This window comes from Mus musculus, chromosome X, assembly GCF_000001635.26.
Source record: "Mus musculus strain C57BL/6J chromosome X, GRCm38.p6 C57BL/6J".
NCBI lineage: Eukaryota > Metazoa > Chordata > Mammalia > Rodentia > Muridae > Mus > Mus musculus.
In genome coordinates this window covers 113098931-113117796 of record NC_000086.7, presented here as the reverse complement: position 1 = coordinate 113117796, position 18866 = coordinate 113098931, and the positions used below count along the sequence as shown (strand labels likewise).

Genomic DNA, 18866 nt, shown 5'->3' with positions numbered 1-18866 from the left:
ATGTTCTCTATCGAATCTTCTGCACCTGAGATTCTCTCTTCCATTTCTTGTATTCTGTTGCTGATGCTTGCATCTATGGTTCCAGATCTCTTTCCTAGGGTTTCTATCTCCAGCGTTGCCTCGCTTTTGGTTTTCTTTATTGTGTCAACTTCCCCTTTTAGTTCTAGTATGGTTTTGTTCATTTCCATCATCTGTTTGGATGTGTTTTCCTGTTTTTCTTTAAGGACTTCTACCTGCTTGGTTGTGTTTTCCTGCTTTTCTTTAAGGGCCTGTAACTCTTTAGCAGTGCTCTCCTGTAATTCTTTAAGTGACTAATGAAAGTCCTTCTTGATGTCCTCTATCATCATCATGAGAATTGATTTCAAATATGGGTTTAGATTTTTGGTTGTGTTGGGGTGCTTCTTGATGTCCTCTATCATCATCATGAGAATTGATTTCAAATATGGGTTTAGATTTTTGGTTGTGTTGGGGTGCCCAGGACTAGGTGGGGTGGGAGTGCTGCGTTCTGTTGATGGTGAGTGGTCTTGATTTCTGTTAGTAGGATTCTTATGTTTGCCTTTCGCCATCTGGTAATCTCTGAAGCTAGCTGTTATAGTTGTCACTGTTAAGAGCTTGCTCTTCAGGTGACTCTGTTAGCCTCTATAAGCAGACCTGGGAGGGTAGCTCTCTCCTTAGTTTCAGTGGGCAGAGTATTCTCTGCAGGCAAGCTCTCTTCTTGCAGGGAGGGTACCCAGATATCTGGTGTTCGAACCAGACTCCTGGCAGAAGTTGTATTCCACTCACTAGTGGTCTTAGGATCCCGTGCGGAATCCTGTGTGGGCCCTTGTGGGTGTCAGGCGACTCTGCTGGCAAGGAACCCTGGGGCTCGAGTGGAGCAGAAGGGGCTTCTGCCCCAGGTCATGCCCGGGTAGTCTGCTTCCCTATTTCCTGCAGTCTCAGGTTCCGCGCGATTGGATTGGGGCAGGCGCTGTGTTCCACTCACCAGAGGTCTTAGGATCCCGTGGGGAATCCTGTGTGGGCCCGTGCGGGTGTCGGGCCAGTCCGCTGGCAGCTACCCTCTTGGTTTGCTTTTAAAATAAGATTCCTCTGTCTTCTGTAAATGCTTTTGAAAGTTCGTGTTTATGGTCTCTTTAACGTTAAAATATTTTTTATGGGTTTCATATCTTAGTGTTTCATATTGCATTGAAACTTTAACAGATGGTGGTTTAATGTATGGGTCACGTGAGACAATATGTACCCTGAACTTAAGACAAAAAAGGATATAGGAATAAAATTCCTTTTGCTGTGAAAATTGTAAAAGAGTAAATTGCAGCAGGCTAGAACTATTGGAAGCATGGTATTAATTATTATCATAATTTCTTATTAGTCAGGATTTGCACAAAGATGTTGAAGAAGCTGGTGCACTGCAGAAAAATCCTGCTTCAGTGATGTCCGCACAGGCCACAGAGGCCGCAGAGGCTGCAGAGGCCGCAGAGGCTGCAGAGGCCACAGAGGCTGCAGAGGCCGCTTGCCTTCCTACTGCAGAGGAGTCCTTAAGCACGAGGAGCTGTGAACTACCTGCAGAACAAAGTCAGTGCACGGGGCCAGAGAGTTCACCACAAGTAAATGATGCTGAAGTAGGAGAGAAAGAAACTCAGAGTGATGCAAAAAGTTCAACAGAACAATCAAGTGAAATTTTGCCTAAAGTACAAGACAACACAGAGACACCAAAGAGAAATGTAATTACTTACTCACAGATTATTAAAGAAGGCCGAAGATTTAACATTGATTTAGTATCAAAAGTAAGTACCAATTTTATGCATCTTAACATAAAATAACGATAATTTTTAATTCATTGAAAAAAGCATCTGGACCTCTAAGTATACTTTTTTCCTTTTAGCTTCTGAGTTGTAGAGCATTTTGCTTTATATAATGATAGTAAACAAGGTTATATAATTGGGTAACCACATACTTTCTTTAAATATAAGTTAAATAAAGATGTTAGTATTAATACACTTAATGTGCTTTTAAACTCAACTAAATATTGTTTTGTGTGTGAAGAATGCTATTGTATTAGGGTAGGTATTAGGCATCCTAATATTCTAATGCATGGGCACTATCCATTAGAAGAAAAATTCTATTTGTATCCAACATTTGTGTTCAAACTTCATGTTCTTTGCAAAAGGTTTTATATAAACATACCTTAGCCCTCATAAAATTTAACCTAAATAAACCAATGCATTTTTGAAATTTTAATGGTCAGGTTTGTGGACATTGGAGTATACCTTCTTACTGGTGGTAGAGTACAGGAAGAATTCTTTTGTCTTTGCTGGAGTTTCCATAACTAACTCTAACATTAGCTCATTATAATATCTGATGCTGGACCATAGGAAGCTTCACAGTTGAACTGGGTTCCTAAGAAGCTATTAAAAGGAATGAATTTATGAAATTCCTAGGCAAATGGTTGGACCTGGAGGGCATCATCCTGAGTGAGGTAACACAATCACAAAAGAACTCAAATGATATGTACTCACTGATAAGTGGATATTAGCCCAGAAACTTAGTATACCCAAGATATAAGATATAATTTGCAAAACACATGAAACTAAAGAACGAACACCAAAGTGTGGACACTTTGCCCCTTCTTAGAATTGGAACCAATCACCCATGGAAGGAGTTAGAGACAAAGTTTGGAGCTGAGACAAAAGGATGGACCATCTAGAGACTGCCATATCCAGGGATCCATCCCATAATTAGCCTCCAAACGATGACACCATTGCATACACTAGCAAGCGTTTGCTGAAAGGACCCTGATATAGCTGTCTCTTGTGAGACTAGGCCGGGGCCTAGCAAACACAGAAGTGGATGCTCACAGTCAGCTATTGGATGGATCACAGGGCCCCTAATGGAGAAGCTAGAGAAAGTACCCAAGGAGCTAAAGGGATCTGCAACCCTATAGGTGGAACAACATTATGAACTAACCAGTATCCCGGAGCTCTTGACTCTAGCTGCATATGTATCAAATGATGTCCTAGTCGGCCATCACTGGAAAGAGAGGCCCATTGGACTTGCAAACTTTATATGCCCCAGTACAGGGGAACGCCAGGGCCAAAAAGTGGGAATGGTTGAGTAGGGGAGTGGGGGGGGGTATGGGGGACTTTTGGGATAGCATTGGAAATGTAATTGAGGAAAATACGTAATAAAAAATATATAATAAAAAAGATTATAATTTAAAAAAAAGAAGTAAGTCTATGTTTGTTTAAAACAGTAATAAAATATTCCAATCAGACATTGCCTTAAAAGATGTGATAAAAGAAAGGGAAGGATTCATGTGGCTTACATTTTGTTGATGAAATCTGATATGTGTGGTTCCCTATTTGCTTTGAATTTAGTGTATGGAAATTTGAATATTTTACCACACAAAAGATTATACTATTCAGAATACTAGAAAAAAATCAACATAAAGGCTTTTTTTGTTGTTGTTCTAATTTAAACCTATTTAAAGTAAGCTTATATACCTCAACTATGGAGCCAGTATGCCACATAGACCAAAACATGTTTAAAACAGCTTCTTATTATTTTAATGTAATTACAGATTTGTTTCAAAACTCTCATCAGCATGAAATTACTATGGTAGATCAAGTAGGTGACGCTGTAAAAAAAAAAAGGCTTATGATTTCATATGGTGCCTGTATTATTTTCATGCTTTCAAAACTTAAGCTTAAGATCATTTTAATTGAAGTTTGGTTTTACTCTTTAGTGATAACTGAAACTAACTTGCTTTAAGGTTTATTTGACTTTACAAGAAATAATTTTGGGTACAAATATATTAATATTTATAAAATTGTACCTGTTGGTAGAGTATTAAATCAGAAATGATTTTAAACAAATAAAATACCACTTTATTTTATAAAGTTAAGACTTGTAAATAAAAAAACAAAGTAGGGTGTATCAGTTGTATACTCTGTTAGGAATGATGTAATCAAATAACATGGCATATTTATTTAGTCAGAGTATTTAGATTAATTTCTAAAAATGTGTTAACTCTGGTTGACCCAATGGTAAACTAATCTGATAGGTTATAAAATTGCACATAATTTCTATTAACTTAAAGATCATCTTCTTGTGTGTTCAAACTAATAATTGAGAAAAAATTAGGGATGCCATTATTTGTGTAGTCAAACATTTTATTTAATTTTCTCTAGTTATTATAAATATAGCTTTTATATTTTAATATATTGAGTTATAGATTATAAGTATACTGATCATAGGAAATAGTAAATTGTATAATATTCATCCATATGGTTAAATTTCAAACATCCTTGATAATAGTGTTTAAATTTTTCTTATTTTCATCTCTGCTATTAATTTCGAGATATGCTGAAAGATTAAATCAGTCCTTCACAGATATATTGATAATAAAACTGTTCACTTCTTGAAAAGGTCATATGTCATATAAACTTAGATTATGAGAGAATTTGATTCTGTATTGCAAATGTATCACAAAGTCATGAGTGGTTATTTTCTTTGAGTTTCGTTTGTCTGTATTGGTGGCATGGGGTGGTCCACTGTACTTATCTCTTATAAGCAACAGTCTGTTTCCAGTTCAAAATCTTGTATCAACCTTAGACATTGGGATCCTAGGCTATCATATCTTTCAGATATCGAGGATAATTTAGGAGGAAATACGAAGGAATTGTTAATGTACTGTGTGCAGTGAAACATTCTTACCAGCGCTGAGAAGAGACTTCATAACTAAATGCATTAACATTTCTTTAATGAAATTCATAAATGTTCATATGTCTAGGCAAGAGTAGCAGAACTATGTAGGAGTTTGGATCTGGTTTTACTGCCAAAATGAGTTACAAAGAAACCTATTAGATTAAACATTTTTTGGTTTGAATTTCCATAATGAATTGTGAACATTTAATGAATTGTCTTATATTATAGTATATTATATATAATATTTCTACATTTTAAAATGTATATTTAACTTAAATTCTAACAGGTGTGTGTGTGTGTGTGTGTGTGTGTGTGTGTGTGTGCGCGCGCGCGCACGTGCACGCACACATGTTCATGCACATGCATGTCAGTTACCATTTTTATTTGATTTGCTTTTGGTGTTATTCTCTAAAATACTTTCTGTCTACAGCTTCTCTATTCTCGGGGATTACTAATTGATCTTCTAATCAAATCAAATGTTAGTCGGTATGCAGAGTTTAAAAACATTACGAGGATTCTTGCATTTCGAGAAGGAACTGTGGAACAGGTACTGTGCTGCTCAACTCTCTGAGACAAGTTACTATTACTCATGTTGGAAGGATAAGCAACACTTACTATTTCCTAGTAAGGCTGAGTTTCAACTTTGCATGGTGGTTTATAAATCTAAATACAAAATGAGCCCCATTAAAACTTCTGTTTTGTTTTTGAACATTTATTCCTCAGGTTGATTTTAATGTTGAGGAAATGCTAGTTTCAGTCAGCAGTACCATATTTGAATTGTCATTTCTTTGCTATTAGGGGTGACGTGCCATTGCCCTTTTAAAGGCATGAAGAACAACTTGGCAGAATTAAGTAACAGAGCTCTCAAGTTAATTATCTCTGTAGTTAAGAGAGATGCTATTAGAAGTGATGAAAGGTGACATGAAGCAGCGAGAATGGAATGGAAATGATAACCTTGTAATGAGGAAAGGACTAAAACGTGGAATCCTGGAATACTTGTGTCAATAGGAAGTACTTTGAAACCTTCACTTTCAAATGCCTTTCAGGTCCCCTGTTCCAGAGCAGATGTCTTCAATAGCAAACAACTTACTATGGTAGAAAAGCGAATGCTTATGAAATTTCTTACATTTTGTGTGGAATATGAAGACCATCCCGATGAGTACAAAGGTATTGCTTTCCATTAACTTGTATTTTCTGATTATTAGAGATTGTAATTTTAATATGCTTCCTCAGGTTGGAAAACAACTGATTATTCTAAAATGCATTTTAACTCCTAGATCTAGTAAGCTATAGAAGCAGGCTATTTGAATTCATTTAAATGAAATACTGAAGAAATTTGTTCCTCAGTCATGCTAGACATATTTCAAGTACTTAGTACCTCTATGTAGGTAGTAGCTATAATGCAAATATTTTCAACATTGCAAGAATGTCATGCCATCTCCCCTTTATAATTTTTTAAAAATTAAATACTGTTAACTGATTATTTAATCATTATATGTATGGCACTAGTAATTGAAGTGAAGACTTGGCTCATGATATAGTATATTACTTGATTCTTGATATGACATGCCTTTTTTGTTATTTAACCTTTAATATGTTGTTGTTTTGTTACTACTACTACTACTATTACTACTACTATAGTAATAACTTGCTAGATGTCATTTTTCTAGACTGCTTTTACTTGGAAAATTGAGCTATTCATTTGATTGACATAAGTGCTGTGTCATGTATAGGGAAACCTCCAGATCTAGAGAAGCTGAGGTTTGTCTTCTTACTGTATTCTTAAGGCCAGCCATTTTAGCTTGTTCAAAATTGATTTCATTATTTTATTGTCAGCTATTTTCTAAGTACATTGGGATGGAAATATTGTGCAAACTTAAAGTACTTTGTTGATAATATATAAAATTACATTGAGAATTACATCATGATTTGTTTTGATGGAATTATGAGATTCTAATTCTTGCTATTATAGCTTTAAGGCAGTGAATACCAGCTTTTTCTTTGCAGTACCTGGACTTAGAGACTCTCAGGAAGTTCGTTTCTATCATTTAATATTTCCATAAAGGCCTGTTTTCTGGCACAGGACTGGGTCCTCCCACTAGTTTTACTTGTTCTCTCTTACTAACAGAAAGGATTAATTAGTTTGATAGGTCTTCCTTATTATTTGATGTGTGATTGTCAGTATGTTAGATTCTAGCAGCCACAGACATATTAGTTTCATTAATTTAGTAAAACTTTTTATCCTACGTTTGATGAACGAAAGTATGATGCAAAATGTAACAAAAGTGACATTTTTATTAATGTATTTTATCACTTCATTCCATTTTATCTTTAATATTTTTAGATATAAATGTTGACATTACTGTATAGTTTAAATGCTAATGAATTGAGGTTATTGGCATCCACAGAAACACATTGAGTTATTTAATACCTCCGTGGATTTTCACATCAATAAATTACTAAATAAAGATTCATTGTTTAAAGCTTTAAAAACTATTATTGATTCATTTAGGATAGTGGAGTTATTTCATATTTTGTCCTTAAGACCAATAAATAGTTCATTTCCAAACTGTAGTAATAAGGACAACTTGTGTCCTGTTTGAAATCTTTAACAGGCCTGGCTCTAGTAATGTAGGGTGCTTTTAAATAGATATTAAACTTGATTTTAATCGATAAATTTTCATCTTTTCATAGCATACGAGGAAACTACATTTTCTGAATACTTAAAAACTCAAAAATTAACCCCCAACCTACAATATTTTGTCCTGCACTCAATTGCAATGACATCAGAGACAACAAGCAGTACTGTAGATGGTCTCAAAGCTACTAAAAAGTTTCTTCAGTGTCTTGGGCGGTATGGCAACACTCCATTTCTGTTTCCTTTATATGGCCAAGGAGAACTTCCACAGTGTTTTTGCAGGTAAGTTATGATTTATATCTTCTAAAAGAGTTGTATGGAAAACATAACATGAAAATAAGACAGAAGGGAGCTGGGTAATGTATCCCTGTAATCCTACCATGTGGTGTGAAGACCGCTCTTGGCTACATAGCATGTTGAGGCTAGGCTGAGTTATTGACGCTCCTATCTTAAAATAAGTCCGGTGAAGAGTGAGTATATGCACACATAGTTCATTTTATTTTTTGTAAGTGATTTAATGTTTACTTCTCCATCTAAGTGGTATATCCAATTTAGCCTGATTTTGAACCTAAAATATTATATATTACTGTGTGTGTATGTATATGTATATATGTTCTGTTTCCTCTAATATTTAACTTTCACGTGGTTGATTAGTTCCTTGTGTTAGTTCTGTGGATTCATTTTAGCGTCATATTTTCTTTTGGAGTGCTTCCTTTGACCTGAGCACTCGGAATTTTAGATACTTTATATTGCTGGAATTACTTGGTTTTGTCAAGGTACTGCACACTTGAGGTGTTCGTATTTCCTTTCCAGTACCTTCACTTAGGTATAGACCCCAGTATATAGCTCCATAGTAATACTGGCACAAAACATTTGAACACATTATTGTTTTGTCCAAGTGCTTATTGCTTGAAGCTTTGATTTCAACCCTAGTCTTGTATGTGTTTGAGGGGTTCTTTCCTTCAGTATCAATGGAAGCATGTATTCTCACACTTATATCTCCTAAGTCCTTCAGTGTAAGAATGGAAGTAGCTAATTTCTGAATATTATAGGTCTCTTTCTTCCTTCTGAATAGGGAAAAAAGATAGAGATGAATGACAGAGTGTTGGATCCTTAAGACCATAGTTCGTCGCATCAATTGAAATTACAGAGGGACTTGAGATCCTCCTAAGTCTGCCTCTTTAGCATATCCTACTGGCGTGTGCCACCCTGATTATATTTAGGAATATATATATGTATATACAAACACTTATATGCATTCCGTAACAGTTAGTAAAAAAAAAAAAAAAATTAAGGCCATGAATTTGAAGGAGAATGAGAAGAGGTGCATAGGAGGGCTTGGACGGAGGAAAAGGAAAGGAGAAACATATTAAATATAATCTCAAAAATAAAAAAAAATAAAGGTTAAAAAATAGGGAAATTCTTCCAAAAATCATAATTCAACACCATTCAGACCTCTAAACAGTTAACAATAATTTCTATCACCAATATTCAGTTGGTGTCTATGATGGTTTGTATATACTTGGACCAGGGAGTGGCACTACTAGAAAGTGTGGCCCTGTTGGAATAGGTGTGTCACTGTGGGTTTAAGCTTTAAGACCCTCATCCTAGCTGCCTGGAATCCAGTATTCTGCTAGCAGCCTTCAGATGAAGATTTAGAACTCTCAGTTGCTCCTGCACCATGCCTGCCTAGACACTGCCATGCTCCCGCCTTGATGATTATGGACTGAACCTCTGAACCTGTAAGCCAGCTCCAATTAAATGTTCTTATAAGAGTTGCCTTGGTCACAGTGTCTTTACAGCAGTAAAACCCTAAATAAAATGTGTGTTCAAAAAAATTAGGGAAATTCACCTTTAGTTGCTGTTTCCTTTTTTTCCAGAAACTATATTGTCTTTTCTTATATTGCCACACTTGCTCTTCCCACACTAGGTGAAGACCAGGGATAGAATGAAAAGTTCCCCGTGAAGTCATCTGCAGCTCACTGACTTCCTTATTGATACTTTATACAAATAGAAAGCAGCAACCTAGTGTCAAGTCACACAGTTCCAATCTTGGATCACCCTAAGTTTGAGGCCAGCCTGGGTTACATAGTGAGATTCTAAAAATAATCATACAAAACGTAGTAGTCTTTTCCTAAAAATTTGAAATCTTATTTATATGCCCAAGTCTGAAATTTGTGAGGACTGTCACAATACCACAAGTAGGAAATTTTGTATGTGACCTCTTGTAGGTCATAGTCAAAAACTCATGCAGCAAACATATTCTATAAAGTTATCTTCAGATGTTTTATTAGGTGTATGTTAAACACAAATGAATTTAATGTTCAAATTTTTGATCTCTTCATTAAGATACCTTGTTACTTTTTATGTATTGCAAATATTCCAAAATATGAAAATATTTCAGAAAGAGATATATGTATAATGTCCTAGACAAACAGGAGCATTTTCTCTACATTGGTGGTTGATCTTTTTAAGGCCAAAATGTCATCAGAACTTTATTTATTTAATCTTCTACTGAGTTATCAGTATCATGCCTGTGGTTCAACTTTGATATTTTTTATGTAAATTATACTTGATCTCCAACTTGAACTAGTTTCTCCAGGACTGGTACAATGAAATGTATGCGTACTGGAAACAACAAATAACTCTTTTGCTTGAAGTATTATATCAAACTTGTAAGTAGTCCTTTGGTAATTATCACAACTGAGTTCTTAATTGTATTTTATAATGGGACTGTGTGAATTATGGTAAAAGTGTATTAACTTGGCTTGGGGATACTATTTTCTAAGTTTTTAATGGATTTACTGCATAATGAACTATGATTTCATGTAAGTATTGATCTGTTTATATCCTAAACTACTCACACAACCACTATCTATACATCATCGCCTACGCTTTTTATCACCAGGTTATCAGAATAAGGTGTCACCTGTTCTGTGATTTCTAACCTCCATTCTGTATTCTGGTTTAATATAAGCCTCTTAAGCATTTCTCACAGCCAGTTACAACGTGTTCTCATCAAGGCTACTGTTATAAATGGTGTGCATGCATATTTATGTGAAGGATTCAAAGACATTTGTAAGTCATATCCTTGCATCCTAAATGAATTCTGTGTAAGCAGTATAACATGTTAACTACTAGAGATAACTTCCATGAATAAATGCCATTTGAGGCTTTTATCATTTTAAATAGGTATATTTTTTTAGCAATGAAAATGAAGCTTATTTATTGCGCTACCTAGTAGACATTAATATGTCAGAGCATATAATTGGGACCATATTGGAAAGAAAGTCTTCGAAACCTATGTATTTTCAAGTCTTGCAAGCCTTACAAAATTTTTTTTAATATAATTAGTTGCTTAATATTTTTTTCTGCCAGAATGGACAGAATGTTTGTGTAGTATATAGATTTTTAAACAGTTTATTTTCTAAATGTAAGTTCTTTTTCTGCTTCTAACTTTAGTAATTTATTACTGCCATCTGTATAGTTGGTGATATAATAAGTTTTGGAACTACTTTCTAGTCCAGAATGAATTTTATAAACTCTGTCATGTTGTCTACAATCTGAGAAATGGAGCAGCACAGTATAAACAAATTTTAATTTTTAAAAAATTAATGTATTCATTCATTAATTCATTGTATGTGTATGTGCATGTGTCACACAAGTGCCGCTGCATGCTGGTCCATGTCAAAGAACAACGTGCAGGGATCTCTTCTTTCCTTTCACCATGAGGTCTTAGGAATCAAATTTCTGTATCATGCTTGGCAGCAAGTGATTTACCTGTTGAGCCCTCTCACCAGCATTAGCAAGCAGATTTCACAGTTTTCATAATTAGGCTGGGACTTCCCAGGGAGTTTTGTTTGAGGGGAGAATGGAAATAAGAAGAGGGTAATTAGCTGTTAGTTTATCCAGTCATTCAGTCTTTCCAATGTGAAAAACGATTTAAAGATGAATAGGAATGTTTCAGTTTTAGCACATAGGCATAAACATATACATGTATATGTGTGTGTATAACCACACACACCCAAATAAATTTTTTTTTTTTTTTTTTGGAACACCCAAATAAATTATCACCAGCAAATATTTTTGCTGAGTGTTCAGACTCAGCATTTCCCTGCATGCTATATGTAAAATATCAAGTAATTTCAATATAATATGTATGGAAAGTTGCCTGTTATTACAGGAAAATTACAGACCTGAAGCTGATCTCTGAATTAATGATTTTTAAAACAGAGCATGAGTGAGACCCAAATGTACAAAATATGTGAATGGATATGTACATATTTAACAACTTTATTTGAGATTATTGGAGCAACAGTAACAGAAAGTAACAGAAAGGAAAGGGACTTTTCCATTGAATGCATTCAATTAGTAATGTCAGAAATGAACCCCAAATGGGGCACACAAATGCTGCTGTTATTTGATGGTAACCATTGGTTTGAAGGTTTAATATAGACTGAGATATTTGCTGTTGCTGTATCATTTTTATCTTTTAAAGCCTTCTTCAGTCTGGAGTTCAATGTTAGATCAGTACATCAATGCATTTTGCTTAATGTTTTATAGTTTCTTTTGGAAAAATCATAGTTGAAAACACATTTTTGACCAAAGTAATCTACTCGTGTCATTCTCTAATAGCCAGGACTTCTTTTTCCCTCTAGGTAATTTTTAGAATCATAGGTGCCACTTGTTAATTTGGATGACTCTATCTGAAAATCAGGGAAAAGTCTTAAATGATCAGAGATTAAATTTTTGAGAAACTGAACATATACTTCAGTTGCATAAGAAATCAGAAAGAATGAAATAAAGGTTTTTGATGTCTGCCTCATTTGTATTGCCAATGACAAATAAGCCTTAGATTTTTCCTTTAACCAAAATCCCCTTAATCCTTAATCTCTTTTTATACAGAAAAGAAAAAGATCAAACTGTAATTCTGGGAAAAATAGACCTGGGGGAAATGTTCATAGAAATTGTTTTGATTGGTTGTTTGATTTTACAAATGAGGAGAATTCAAGTGAAAGGATATGGGGCTTGAATACAGATTTCCTAATGCATTTCTTGTGGGTCATTGACTGGACAATAGTTAGAATATCTTTTTCTGGAAAAGGAGATATATCGAAGCTTCTTAATCTACAGTACATTAATCCTTGGAATTTGTATATATGATATATCCTACATGTGTTTTCTTATAAAAGGAGTCCATAGTTTCATTAGATTTTCAAAGGCAGCTATGATTTAAAAGAATTGAGCCACTGATACGTATTTTCATAATTTAATATTTGTTGAGAGATCATAAAAGCAAAAGGTCGCAAGGAGTGAATTATGAGAGTGCTTCCAAGATTTATTAAGATATATGATGTGGGTCAGGACACAGAAAACTTGGAATGTGTTACTACTGGAAGAGTAATCGGAATGTGCTTCTCCAGTTGGATACAAATGGCTACTTAATGCCCTGGTCATGTGGATAAAAGTGATTATAGTGAATTGGGTGACAGGGACTCCTGAGGTCAAATGACGGCCCTGCTGTTTACTTGCTATGAATATTTGATCAGCTATCTAGTTAGAATAATAATGGTGTCTACCTCATGGGTTGTATTACAATGGCTAATATCTGGGAAATTCTTATAGTACTATATATTTATGTGTTATGGAAATATTAGCTGTTGTTACTGTTGCTGTTATTGTTACTATGGTTATTAATGACCTTTACTACTGCTTTTATTGAATGATCCCAGAACAAAAGTGAGGTGGACTTGTCTGAACCTGTTTTAATTAACTGTGATATATAAATGTAAAATACACAAAGTGTTTTATAGAACAGTTTTTCAGGTTCCCAATTAGAGATATTGATGTCAGTATGATCCTTTTGGTTTGGGGAGCAGCTGTCCTCTGTGTTGCAGAAGTTTTAACAGCATCATTGATCTCTACCCATTAAACACCACTACTACTTTTCTCTACTAATTTGTAGCAGACAAAATCGATTTTTTTTTTAAAAAAAAAGCCTTGAGATATTTTTGAATGTTCCATTTAGGCAAATGCATCCAATTTAGGGTGTATTAAATTTTCTGAGTAGCACAATAATATAACAAAATGAGCACTCTAATGAGCCCCTGTACTAGTTACATGTTGAAAGAGTGAGACTAAAAGTTTCTGTCCAGTATTAAAAATCATTTTGTACTGTTTCAATGATGTAATTTGGAACAATATAAAATTTCTTTAAGGAGTAGAGCAGTCTAACATACCTTAGCATTTAAATCAATAGAACAATTTAAGTAGGACATTTAGCATAGGAGATTCTAAATATATATTAAAAAGTGAACTATTGGGCAACAAAAGATCTTCATATTTAGGGGGAAAATAAACATCTGAGGGCGCAAAAGGAACACAAATCTGTGACTTCATGAAGAAGTACTATCCCCATTCTTGAATTCCATATCTTCTATAGAATAAGGTGATTGTGTATCTCTCACCTACTCTATGCTTGTATGGATGCCGATGTGTAAATGGGTGTATATATACATATACTTTAAATTTTAAATGGTGAAATAACCTACTATATGGATATATACACCATAATTTAGTAATTCCCCTTGTTGACACCAACAAATAAATCCTAATATGGTCTTTACTATATAAGAAGTATAATATTGTGGGAAATTTTTCATAAAGAAGAACAAACCCATTATTTATTATTAAAAGAATTAGAACCCTCTGCTTGTAGCTACATGATAGTTTTTATACACAATTTTGGGTTCCATTACCAGCACCACAAAAAATAAATAAGAAAGAAAGGAAATAATCAAATTGCATTACTTTTTTAGTTTCTTTTTGCTGTGTAGCCCAGACTTGTTTTAAACTTACTATGTAGCCAAAGCTGACCTCAAATTCTTACGGATACTTCTGCCAGAGCTTCTTAAGTGCTACGATTATAATCATAAACTGCGATGCATGGCTTCTGTAACCTATTATCATTATCACATTAAATATTTTGGTATATTTTCTTTTCTATCTGCTCAGTCTGTAAATCTAAAAGAATATATATGATTATAATTTTCTTACTCTTTTGTATTTGACTTTCAACTATACCACAAACTTAAAGCCATCATTTAAAAAGCAAATCTCTGTTTAAAATAAAAAATAGCAAAAGCCTTGATAGAGCAAAGGAATTTGCCAAATCCCTGACCGACTGGTAACTTCAAATCTAGTTTGTCATCATTTGCTTAAATTTTTACAAATTTTGGGATACTGCGACATCGCATGTCTAATTTTATCTGAATAATATATGTAACTGTATTTATTTACAAAATCTCTGAGTGCCTTAAAAAATCTTTATGATTGTCAGTCTGCACCCTGTGCAAATGATAAAAACTACAAAGATACACTCAATTGAGAATTATTCTCATTAAATCACAAGAACAATGTGGAATAGATTATTTAAAAAAAGTTTCTGGAAAGTTAAGGAGCTATATTTCAAGAATTAGTATAGACTCTAGAATTCTGGAAGATAAAATAAATCAGCAATATACATAATTTTCTGAATCAGTTGTATATTATTTTAAGAACAGCTTTCTTCCTAGTTACTAGTTTACATTGTCATAGGAGTGATATAGAGTAAGCATGGTTATGTTTGAATGGTTGTGGGTTTCTCCCTTGAGGAGACAATGTGTGGGATCAACACCAGGGTGCTGAGATAATCCATCATTCTGAAACCTGTTCTGTAGTGATGGATGGATAGATTGATAAAGTAACTCAATAATCTTCATTCTTTTTCCAGGTTATTCACAGATCAGTGAGCATTGCTGTTAATAAAGCAATGGAATGCTTTGTATTCCTGCCTATATTACTCTTCAGATTTTGACAGGGAAAGAATTAATGTGAATAACCTCTTGCTAATATTTAAGTATATTGTGGGGGGGGGGGGAGACGGGACTCCATTATAACCCTTAAGAGTTTATTGGTGCTTCATTGGCTAAGTGATACAGTAAGCTTCTATTTTTAGAAATAGCCCACTGCAATTCTGATTCAGGTAATAGATTATACTGATAGTAGGTATGAGAACTTACCCAAGCTCATTTCTTCTTATTATTAGATAGGTATAATATTCCAGATCTTAAAATACTTCCAGGAATAGATGTTAGGATCAAATATAACTGGTTCCTTCCTGAGTAAGGGTGATATTTCAAAGAAGGCCAGTGTGTGAAACTAAAATTTTAATTTGATTGAACTGGAAGGTAACACAGTATTAATCTACAAGTCTTTAAAAATAATATTCAAAACCACATTTACCATCTCTTTGGAATAACCCTATCTCCCTATAAGTGTGATAGAAATAGTATATAAAGTGTGATTATTTTAAATATAAATTAGAGGTTGTCATTCAACATGAAGCAAAACACAAGTAAAACAAGAAACCAAAAACAAAGACAGTCTCCAAATTCAGTTCTGACTATCTTTCAAATTATTTGTAATTGTTTATTACTGAACTTTTCTTTTAAATTCAAAATACTTCAGTAGCCTTCCTTATATTATGGAAAAGGCAAAGGTAATAATTTTAGATTATTTAAATTATAAACAAATAAAAGTTATGTGTATGGTTGTTCTGCCTGCATGAATACCTGCAGTATGTGTTTGCTTGGTGCCCATGTAGTCCATGGAGAGGGAATTGGATTTCCTGGAACTGATGTTACAGAGAGTTGTGAACTGCCATGTGGGTGCTGCGAATCGAACCCTGGTCCTTAAGAAGAACAGCCAGTATCCTTAATGAATGAACCATCTCCCCAGCTCTTACCCTTGGATATATTAACACTCAAATGTAATGATATAAGAGAACATAACTGTATTATATAAAGTGAATATAGATTATTGTTATTTCAGAGTTGTATAAATTTATAGTCCTGGTACTTATGAATGTTTTGGTGACTACTGTGCAATGAATTTAGATATAGTAGCCTTTTTTTCAGGTGATATAAACTGGATCTGCCATTAAAATTCAATAATGTAATAACCCAGTAATTTATATATGTTGATAGCTATGCTTGGTATGTTAAAACTCAGTCATCTTTATCTCTATGTAGTTCCTATCACAAAATGGATGCCCTAGCAGTTTTTATTGTTGTTGAATTTTTATGTTTTGCTCATACGTTTTTACAGTTAGAACTCTCATTGGTAATGTTGTGAGACAAAACTTTTCCTATGGCGACACAGTACACATGTCTACTTACCCCAGTTGGGGATTCTACAACACACTAAAGCACAGATTCCACCAAAATTCAACTTGGTGAACCAATGCATTTTGTTGGGGTCACTTATGGGAATATAGTTACCGGGTTACTTATCGGAGTAGGAATGACTTAAAGCCACCAAGACCTCCTTCTCCCAGCATGGGCAACATCTCATAAAATCTGAGAACCTGGAGTACACTGCACAGCCTGCAAGCAGCAAACAGGTTGGGAAGTATCCCTTACAATTCCGGTCTAAACTTCCAGGCAGCTGTTCTGGTCTGAATCTTTATAGATTTTTCTCATTTGAGAGTCTTTGCAGCTTGGCTTGTCTGAGAGTCATCTCTGTAGCTTGTCTTCTTTGAGTGAGACTGTCAGCTTTTATTGTTTACTCCTGCGGGGATGGGCCTAAAGAATCTGCTCAGTTTCAGGGATTTCCTAAAGCTGGTTTGAATTGTTTACCTATTTAGGAGCTTCCCTCAGGATAGAATGTTTTGGTCTCTGAAAAAAAAAACAGTTACACAATGGGTATATATTTAACAAGTTAAATATTTTAATTGGACTAGAAATTATAAAAAACAAATTCTGCAGTACAAAAACTATTTTACTTTTATTCATTAGATAGGTATAAGACACCTCGCTTGAGGCTGAGATAGTTAATGTAGCTTTTAGCTTGTTCTTAATTCTTTAAGCCCTTTTTCTTCCTGCAAATAGAATGATAATGAAGAAGTAGAGTAAAAACTTGTTCTTGACTGGGAAGATAACTCAGTAGAGTGGTTTCCATGCAAATATTAGGCTCTGAGTTTGATTCTAAGAACCTACATGTAAAAGCTATTTGTAGGGTTTGAGAAATAGTTTACTAGTGAAACTGCCTGCCAGTCAAGTGTGAACACCCCAAGTTCAGATTCTCTAATATCCTTGTAAAAATATGGACATAGTCTCCTGTACCTGTAACCTTAGTGGGGAGGGGCAGAGGTAGGTGGATCACCAGAGTTCATTGGCAGGTCAGTGTAGCCAGCACATCTCAGTGGGAGACACTACATCAAGAAATGAAGAACAGCACCCACAATTGACCTCTGGCCTCCATATATATGCAAGTGTAAGTAGTTCTGAACATAGACAAAATCCCAAAATACTTTTATCTCATAAAATTTGCCTGATTTGAATTTTATCATTCAAATTTTTTTGTTCATTTATAACAGTTTAAATAGTATTGTTGTATACTCTGTATGTAAACAGTTTGCTAAACAAATAAAAGACATGAGCAGGAAGGCGTACAACCATCTCCTATCTTAACCTATTAAGAAATTAGACTACTTTGAATTACTTCTAAGTGATTCCTGTCATCTTTGAGTTATGTTCTGTGTGGTAACACAAACCACATGGAAGTTGTTAAGCAGGATTTTATAATGAGCACTTAACTGGTCTTCAGTGACTTCATGAAGATTAGATTTACTCTACCGATGCACAGATGTCTGCAAACACCTGAACCTTTCAAGCTTTTTGCATTGCCATTTTAGGGTGCTTTTGTTGTTGTTGTTTTAAACAACAGTGTCACTATTTTAAAATAAATTTATAGAATTTTAAAATAGTCTTTTCTTAACCTACAGTAATCTTGGTTTTTTTATGCATATACTGATATTCTTAAAATGTATCTAGAGGAAATTATCTCTAAAATAACCTTGTTTGTTTAGTGAATGATTAACTTTGTCTCTAGTCTTATGTTCTTATGCTTTAAATTATGTACTTAACAGAGGTTTTTTTTTAAAAGGATTAAGGAAACAGATATTTGTAAAGCTCTTACAATGTACCTGACACACAAATCAACAGTAGCCAAACACCAAAGTACTTTTAAAAAAAATTTTAATTAGGTATTTTCTTCATTTACATTTCCAATGCTATCCCAAAAGTCCCCCATACCCTCCCCCCTACTCCCCTACCCACCCACTCCCACTTCTTGGCCCTGGCGTTCCCCTGTACTGGGGCATATAAAGTTTGCACGACCAATGGGCCTCTCTTCCCACTGATGGCCAGCTAGGCCATCTTCATATGCAGCTAGAGACACGAACTCTGGGGGGGTACTGGTTAGTTCATATTGTTGTTCCACCTATAGGGTTGCAGATCCCTTCAGCTCCTTGGGTACTTTCTCTAGCTCCTCCATTGGGGGCCCTGTGATCCATCCAATGGCTGACAGTGAGCATCCACTTCTGTGTTTGCTAGGCCCCGGCATAGTCTCACAAGAGACAGCTATACCTGGGTCCTTTCAGCAAAATCTTGCTAGTGTATGCAATGGTGTCAGCGTTTGGAGGCTG

General features: G+C 34.7%; 1 protein-coding gene across 11 annotated transcripts in view; it reads left to right on the top strand.

Moving 5' to 3' along the window:
* Chm (choroidermia (RAB escort protein 1)) overlaps positions 1-18866 on the top strand; it is a 144948-nt gene that overhangs the window by 67743 nt on the left and 58339 nt on the right. For 9 of the 11 annotated variants that reach the window (XR_387043.3, XR_001782732.1, XM_006528381.3 and 6 more), the window contains 4 exons: positions 1367-1781; positions 5132-5248; positions 5748-5868; positions 7396-7621. Coding sequence is in view for 9 of the 11 variants with exons in the window: in XM_006528381.3 (XP_006528444.1) it covers positions 1367-1781; positions 5132-5248; positions 5748-5868; positions 7396-7621 (879 nt within the window). In the remaining 2 variants the exon portion in view is untranslated. The remainder of the gene's footprint in view (positions 1-1366; positions 1782-5131; positions 5249-5747; positions 5869-7395; positions 7622-18866) is intronic. The other 2 variants (NM_001370790.1, NM_001370789.1) reach the window with 2 other exon arrangements.